General features: G+C 42.1%; 1 protein-coding gene across 1 annotated transcript; it reads left to right on the forward strand.

The window, feature by feature from the left end:
* Positions 1-5077: 5077 nt before the first annotated feature.
* LOC147456795 (uncharacterized) lies at positions 5078-7759 on the forward strand. The gene is made up of 2 exons (XM_086511923.1): positions 5078-5589; positions 6349-7759. The coding sequence occupies exons 1-2, from the start codon at positions 5377-5379 to the stop codon at positions 7624-7626; spliced, it is 1491 nt and encodes a 496-aa protein (XP_086368049.1). The 5' UTR covers positions 5078-5376; the 3' UTR covers positions 7627-7759.
* Positions 7760-8427: the final 668 nt, after the last annotated feature.

The following is an 8427-nucleotide window of genomic DNA, read 5'->3' on the forward strand; positions in this document are numbered from 1 at the left end:
CTATATCTCTCTCTTTGTGTGATCTCCTCTCTCTATTGTACCTTTGCAATCATAATATATCGTTGTTTGCTATAGATTATGTCAGTTGTTTATGGTTTAGGGTCATGACACATTTTTGATAGTTTACCCTCTCCTCTGATAACGTTTATGTTTTAAAATTATATCTTGCAGATATGGTAGACACCAAGTTGGTAAAACATCAATGAAAATTCACCTTCGAAGTTATAGTACGTCACTTTCATCACATGTCAGAGCCTGAGATTCATCTTTGCCTAAACCCCTCTGCTCCGGAGCATTATTACCACTTCACAGAGGCCTCTAATGGACAGATTGCAAAGATCTTTCAGCATCTAAAAAATCCTAAAATCATTACTTTGTTAGGCATAGCTACTCGCATACAACTTATGCAATAGTTGTATACTGAGTTCAAGAGCAAGGAGAAGCTGGAAAGAGTAGCAAAGCAAACGAGAGTGGAAGTCAGCTCTTTCAATGCTACCAAAGAGCCAGGAGCTACCGTTGGAATAGAGTTTGCTGCTAGTGCCACTCTCGCTTTGGATCAGTCTCAACTCCCCCCTGTATTGCATCTTTTACCAAAAATTGCAATCTTCAACATATAGGCTCCATATCTAGGAGAAGGGAGATGGGCACACGTGAAGCGTGTAGGTGTCACCCATCCTGCATTTAAAGATCCATTGTATGCGGTGAAGATCTCCAAAATCCACTTACATGGACCCACAATGGATCATCAAGTTAAAGACAAAGCCACAATTTTGGACATCGCTCATCGCGGCATTATTTATCCACTTGCCATGGTCCGCCACATAGAGCGTCCAATGCTCATTTCAAGTTTTTGGAATGGCGGCCATGTAGAGCAGTGGATAAAAGAGTGCAATGCAAATGGTAGTCAACCTACCATTCGCGATTATGTGACCACTGAAGGAACAATAGAGCTGTTCCAAAATAACATTTTGCAGATAATAAACGCTCTTCTTTAGACCCCGAAGTATCTACATGTGCACGACTATCTCCACAATGACCTGCACTCCCCCAACATGATGCTTCATTTTGGACAGAAGGGGGTCTATGCAGGCATTGTGGATTGGGGGTCATGTACAAAGACCAAAACAACAACCTGCTTAACTCCTCTCCGTGACTTGCAAATAGGAACTAGAAAGCAGACTGAGAGAGATTTTACATGGGCCGCCCTAGAATGCATATCTACTAACCCCCCTCACTTGAATAAAGCCATGGACATCTTCTCCATGTGTCATACTTGTAAACGATCTTGAAGTGCATGTCAATGTCACAAGAGAAAAACAAAAGGGATTTTTTAATCAATGTACTTACCCACCTTGAGAGTGGCAAGCAAAACAATCCCTTAACCTGACTTAACGCTTTCGATATTTCTCGCTGTCTAAACATTGCCCATAGAGTGGGCTATGGCATTGTAATGACTTCTGGTCTACGACCAGCTGATGATTAAAGTGATGATTTGACTATTTTCCTCTCTCTTTAGTTGCAAATGTAAATAATATAATTGATCAAGTTATCTTGCATCTTTCCAGCGACATGGTGATAGATATTATGTCTCTTCCTTGCAGCATGATTAAGTTATCATGTCTTTTTCTTTCAAGGTTTAAATGTGATGACTTGTTACCTCATGATAAGTCTTTCTAATGATGACATATTCGCTTGATTGGCAGATATGGAAGAAGGACTTAACCACGCTGAAGCACAGGCCATCTACAAAGAAGAGAGAGAGAGAGAGAGAGCGCTTTTGCCAAGAGAAAGACCTCGAAGCTATTGCTAGAATCAAAGAGGACGAGTCTGGGTTGCAAGGAAAGCCTCTCAACTTTAAAGAGTGCAGGAAGCTATGTCCAAACCTCTTTGTGCGCCAACAACTATTCCGAATCAGCGGAAATGCAAAGGAATCGACTCTCCCAAAGCTATCAGATTTGCAGCACAAAGGGAAGATTCATACGACTAGAGAGAGTTATGCCAAACAATAACCAAATTGCACTCTACTTTATACAACAGTGCTATGTTTATGAAATACTTGGGAGGAGTGTAGATTGGTCAGACCGCCCTAAGAATTCTGGCATTGGACATGGTCGGATTGCAGAGAAAGTGGCGACAAGTAACGCCAATAGTCCAATGCCTGCATGCAAACGTAGTTTGCATCCCGGAGAATCAGAGATGCTCATTGCATTAGCAAGCCAAGGGCAAGATCTTGCAAGCCAAGGAGAGACACCTGACATTATGCGTGGCAGAATCCTTGAGCTTGAGATAGAGCTATCAGAGGCCCAAGCCAAGATGCAACAATATGCTTCACTGTATGGACCATTGCCAAAACAGGCTGGTCCTTCGCAACAAGGACCTGCAGACCCATCTCCCACACCTGAAAGTACTGAATTCAACAAGATGAACTACTCAACATGCTGATTCAATCTTGGGCTTGAGGACTTTGCTCACTTTCACCCTATCTATTTTGATTTGAAGAGAATGAGAAATGCTATAGTTTTTGTAAGCACAGCTCGTCATTTATCCCCTCAGCTGTCCATTTTTGTATTCTTGATTTGAAATTGTATTGTATCTAACTGTAATTATGACTACTATTGCAAAAGTAACTTGAGAGAGAGAGAGAGAGAGAGAGAGAGAGAGAGAGAGAGAGAGGGTGAACATCAAGTAGTGTAGCATGGAAATCTTTCATAATTTTCATGTAATCACACCGGGAAAAACTTATAGACCTTTAGTCACACATCTTTGTCTCCATTAAACACACCTATCATATCATCTACTTCATCCATATCAGAGCATTCTGAAGCTATCTCCCATTCCATATCATCATCATCGTCAACTTTTGCAGCTATAGCTTCATGGGTTTGAAAGACATCGTAGTGATTTTGTCCTGCTCTTGTTGCAATGTTCACTGGCTTATGGATAAGTCTCATGTTGCAAAAAACATAGACCAAATTAGCAGCCTGTTTAGGGTGAAGACGGTTTCGTTTCTTGGTATGCATAAAGTCAAATGCCAACGAATTTCTCTCAAAGCTTCCACTTGATGCTACAACAGATAGAACCCTAACTGCAATGTGTTGCAGCTTCACTTTCTTCCCACCAAACTCCTTCCACCATAGAGGAGCACTTGTGTGTGCAATGACATCTATATGCCATGGATCCTGGAACATGCCAGCTCTATTAGCATAATCAACTCGCTGATGAAAAGCAGTTTTCCCATCCTCCTGTCCCAATAGTTGAGAGCACACTGTTTTGAAGTCGGTCATGACTTCACTTTCTTCCCACCAAACTCCTTCCACCATAGAGGAGTACTTGTGTGTGCAATGACATCTATATGCCATGGATCCTGGAACATGCCAGCTCTATTAGCATAATCAACTCGCTGATGAAAAGCAGTTTTCCCATCCTCCTGTCCCAATAGTTGAGAGCACACTGTTTTGAAGTCGATCATGACTTATTTATTGGCCGATTGTTGATGCATTTGAAATTTGGGATCCAATACAAATATAGCACCATGCAACGGCGTATGCAATTGCACCCATCGCTTGTTGGCAGCTATGATATGGAAGCTTTATCCTTTGCACCAAAGCCAACATGCTCTCTTACTTTGCGTAATGCCTCTGACATATACCAATAAACTCAACCAAAGACGAAAGAGTCTTTGATTGGGTGATTTTGTTCGAAAAAGAGCAAACAAAAATTGATGCTCTCTAATAAATTTCACCACATGATTTGCATCCAGTAGCGTTTGTTTTATGACGACCATTTTACCAATGTCTTTTAATAGAAAATTAAGAGTATGCGCGGCACATGGTACCCAGGTAATCTCTGGGTACTTAACTTGGATAGCCCTCCCTGCAACCTTGTAATTGGATGCATTATCTCTGACAATTAAAGTCCACGAAGAGGAGTTGTTTGGGGAGTGTGATCATTTACTTCCGTAGGCACATGCTCTATCCTCTCATTGACAACAGACATTTCAACATCCGTTGCAACTTGTTTGGCAGTAGCACTTTTCTTTTTAGCGGCAAGAATTTGCTCTGCTATGCGAGCGTACTTTGGCAATCTAGTATCTGAAGTGCGAACATGAAGTTCTCACACTCCACAATAGATCTTTGAGAGCTTATCTATTTTCAGTTGCTGCACGTGTACGATCACACAATATGATAGACGTTGCAATCCAAACAAAGATAATATAATATCAATGTATTTGGACATGAGATTCCTAAATTTTAATTCCAGTGAGAGCATAGTGTGATGGCTCTATACAAGACAAAAAAATTTCTACATATATTCACTTTGAGGTGAGAAAATATATGCACGTCAAAATCAAACCTACTTAAATAAAACTGACCTCTATTCTATTATATTTTGCAGACTGATTACCTCATGTGAAAGTACACTCTGCACATAACGACAACCTCTAGATTTTATCACTAATTCGCTTCCACATGTCAATAACTAAGCACGTAGTAAGTGACTTCTAAAAAATAAACACTTTGTATGAGTGAGAGTTCGAGCTCTACACAATATACAAAGCTTACACAATTTGAACCTAAAAAAAAGAATCAATCAAAATTTTTAAAAATTAAATTGATTTTAAACAAAAGATTTAAAAACTGTTCTAAATTTCAATGATTTGTGAATTATATATATATTTTTACTTTTTTCTTTGATAATGACAAAATACTTTTTGTGATGAATACTAGTCTCAACAAAGCGCGCTGTTGATATATATACTTTTTTTCGATCATTGTATTTTTCGATAAAAAAAAACTTTGTGCAATGGTTTTTTCGATCGAAAAACTAGGGGAAAAAAACGATTGCTTAATTTTGTTGACATGGCACAGTATTATACACACGTATAATATGAGATCATGTAAAATACACCCATATATGACGTATTATACATATCCCATATATCGTATAATGCAACTTAGCCCTCAGTACAATCATTATGATCTCTATGTGATGAGAGATGTGGAAGTGGGTACCCCCTGGCCCTATAAATAGGTGCCCAAGGGGAGCTAGGGCAAGGCCTGATAAAAATCGCCACGACCCAACAGAAAAATGATATGCAGAAATACATGAGGACGTATGGGCGGCCGATCCCAAACCCAAGCGGTGGCCAGCTCGGAGACATACTAGCCTTGGCGGAAGAGCTATGGCAGACGTGGCGGAAGAGAAAGCTTGTGCAACAAACCCGGTGTAGCTAGGGCAATTGGACGCCCCTGTGCGTAACTCTTCTGCCGCGGTGTCTGAACCCACCCTAACATACTTACACAAAATCGATATCCCTACATGTCTTGACAGCCTTGGAGGTATGTAGACATACGGGTGAGGGAGAAGAGAGGCTAGATGCGGGCATGGTCGCGGTCGCAGCCTTTCTTGAAGAGATGGCAAGCAGTGCAGCACCCCCGTATGCCGTCTTCTGCGTCTTCTGCATGGATTGGTTCTGTTGGGGTGTGCAGCGAGCGTGAGGAGCAGGCGCGACCCACCCTCAAGAGCCAGCTCCGGCTTCTCTTCAAGCTCATTCACCCAGATCTCTTCCACAACCAGCCCTTGGAGCAGGTATGCCTCTCTTTTAATCACATACATGCAGCTGCACGCATGAATGCCTCTCTTTTTCCATTGTGTTTAATCACATGCATGCAGTTGCACGCACCTTTGGTTGCGGAAGTCTTGAGTGTCTGTGTCATCAGTTGAGCAAATTTGTTTCTCATGGTATCTTTCAATGCGAAGGTGAGCGTGAATCAATGCTGTTGTTTCCTGAGGAAGGTCGGGTTCTCAGGGGCTCGTGGGCTGACAAACGACCTATCGGGTTTCAAACATGGCATCAATATGGCCTGTGAAGCTCATGAGCTCAAGAAGCACCCTCAGCAGGTTGGGAACTTCCAGTGCCAAGCTTGGACTGAGGGTGTCGGAGAGGGATACCCCCTCTGGCTCCTTACAATGTTGAATGCCGGCAGTTCGATCGCTATTCTGGTTGTCTGCGAGCATTCAACGTCTGAGAAATGGCAACTGTCTGCATACTTGTTATGGGTGGCTAGTATGCCTGTCTTGAGGCTCCTTACAATGTTGAATGCTGGCAGTTCGATCGCTATTCTGGTTGTCTGCGAGCATTTAATGTCTGAGAAATGGCAACTGTCTGCATACTCGTTATGGGTGGCTAGTATGCCTGCCTCGAGGCATCTTGTGCACAACGGCACTCTAGGTGCTGGGCATTCTGCAGAGATATGCTTCATTTTCTGTCTTACGTTTTTTTCTGGCATCCCTGTGTAGATGTTGGAACCTTGCTAACGATGTTGCGTGTTTTATTCTATATAACAGGCTGCCAATCAAAATTCATTTCAGCTGCTTCAGGAGTACCTTAATGCAGCTAAGGGAGGTGGAAACTACGAGCAGCATCCATACCACTTCGTCTTCTTCATCAGGCATGATTCTACAGCTGAGAATTTGAAAAAGGTGGAGATTTCTCTTCCGTTCCCTCAAGCTCGCCATATTGATGAGAGGAAGGCAGCCGAGCTATTACCCTCGACTCAGCGGGCGATAGCCCGTTTGTTGAAGTTATGTGGGCTCTCAGATTTTGATTCCTCACCAGATGAAGAACAGATACGTCTTTCTGAGCTGTTTCAGCAGGCTTCGGAAATTTTTAGAAAGAATGAAGCTTCTGCTGTAGATTTTGAAAAGCAATTGGCAGCATCGAAAAATGCTTTGCGTGTGGGACGTGGAATTAGAGTCTCATTTCGATCTCCTTTGTCGGACCTGTCAGGCAGGAGACAAGTGGAAACTTTAGAAAAGCTGGCCATTTCCTTGGACGGAGCTGAAGATGTGAAGCTCACAGGTCACAATCTCATAATTGGAGATTGCTTTGGAGTGGACGCCTTAGGGAACATTTGGCTTAACTATGATGAGGGCATTGACGAGTGGTCGTATTTCCTTAACAATTGTGATGTACCAAAAGCGGCTAAAAACAGGAAGCAAGCGACTGATAGGCGAGTTCTGGAACTGAAGGCAGCAAGGGCATTGGAAGTTGAGATGGTTTTCACTCACGATGGGTTGGCGATCCAGCCAGAGTATACGTGTTTCCTCAATGATATCATCAAGGATGCTTTGATTCATGGGGCAGTGGGTGATGGTAAGTATTGTAAACTCCCACTTCGCATTACCTGTCCGGAGAGAGAACTGAGCGAATGTGGTGTAAATAGCTCTCAAACTGATGAAGCTAGCTATATGAAAGTGGATGAGACATTTGGGTACATTTCTATACCTGTATGGGAGAGTTCGTCAAATATATACAAGTACATAGAGCAGCGTGGCAATGAAGCTCTCCAAATCAGGGAGAGGCTCAGGCATTCTGAGAAACATGTTGATCAGGTGAAGCTTCTTGTGAGGCGGAAGCTGAGACTGCGAGAACTGACTTTTGACAAGAGATTACGGAGTGACATGTGCCTCGCTGCTTGTCTGCGCCTCATCCAGTATGCTCCGGACCTTGAAATGTACATGGAGGGCTTGGCAGTGTGTATTTCGGATGAACACAGGCTTCCTTTGGAAGGCTTCAAGAGTTATCTACACTTGAAATGGAACTTTAGCATTTCTGAGCTATAAACCAAAGATACATTCTTTATCGCTTCTATACATCAACTTCTGTATTTCCATGAAGATTCTTGACCTAATGTTTGTGTTATATTCTGCAAACAGGTCAGCTGGAATTAGATTAAAATGAGCATTGTTTGTGTTATGGACTCCATACTCAAGTTTACGCATGAACTTGTCTTCCCAAGAAGTCAAAGATCTTAAATTATTTTTCTGAAGCACTTAGGTGATGATCCTCATTTCTTTGCTATATGGCGGAGTTACATAATTTGGCGGTCTTATGAAGTTGCAATGCGATTATTACGCTACTCTGCTTCATCCATGTCTCAGTTATTACAGTTTTTTTGCAAATTTCCTGTTGAAGAATTATGTTACCGTCGGACGGCGGCACTTCAGTTGCATTATGTGATTGTGTGGTTTGAATGTGTAATTTGACAGCTATTTGGCAATTTCTAGCCAATTTGCTAGTCGAACACCCTTCTCTTTTTCGCAACAAATCCTACCATGCAATTTGGGCCCTACTATCTTGTTTACGTCGAGCTCTTTGTATTGGATCTCATGCATTCTGTGCCCATTGCATATTTCTTGGTTAGACCTTTTTTGAAAGTTGAACTTCATCCTATATTGGGCGGCCCAAGGGTCAGCTCTCCCTTGGGCATTGATCCCCATTTATGAGCATAGCCTTTTTAGAAGGTTCAAATTCAGATACCAAACCTGCTTCTGCGAAAGTTAAATCCCATTTAGGGCAGTTATTTCTTCAACATTATTTCCTCTTTCCCTCTCAAGTTCCAAGTATTAAGTTCAAGGCTCGTT

This window comes from Adiantum capillus-veneris, chromosome 5 (assembly GCF_014529385.1).
Source record: "Adiantum capillus-veneris isolate H3 chromosome 5, ASM1452938v2, whole genome shotgun sequence".
In the NCBI taxonomy this organism is placed as follows: domain Eukaryota; kingdom Viridiplantae; phylum Streptophyta; class Polypodiopsida; order Polypodiales; family Pteridaceae; genus Adiantum; species Adiantum capillus-veneris.

Bases quoted from the DNA above. Each gene is read 5' to 3' on its own strand.
- LOC147456795 (XM_086511923.1), top strand. From the start codon at position 5,377: ATGCGGGCATGGTCGCGGTCGCAGCCTTTCTTGAAGAGATGGCAAGCA. The intron at 5,590-6,348 runs GTATGCCTCTCT...TCTATATAACAG, and splicing joins ACAACCAGCCCTTGGAGCAG to GCTGCCAATCAAAATTCATT.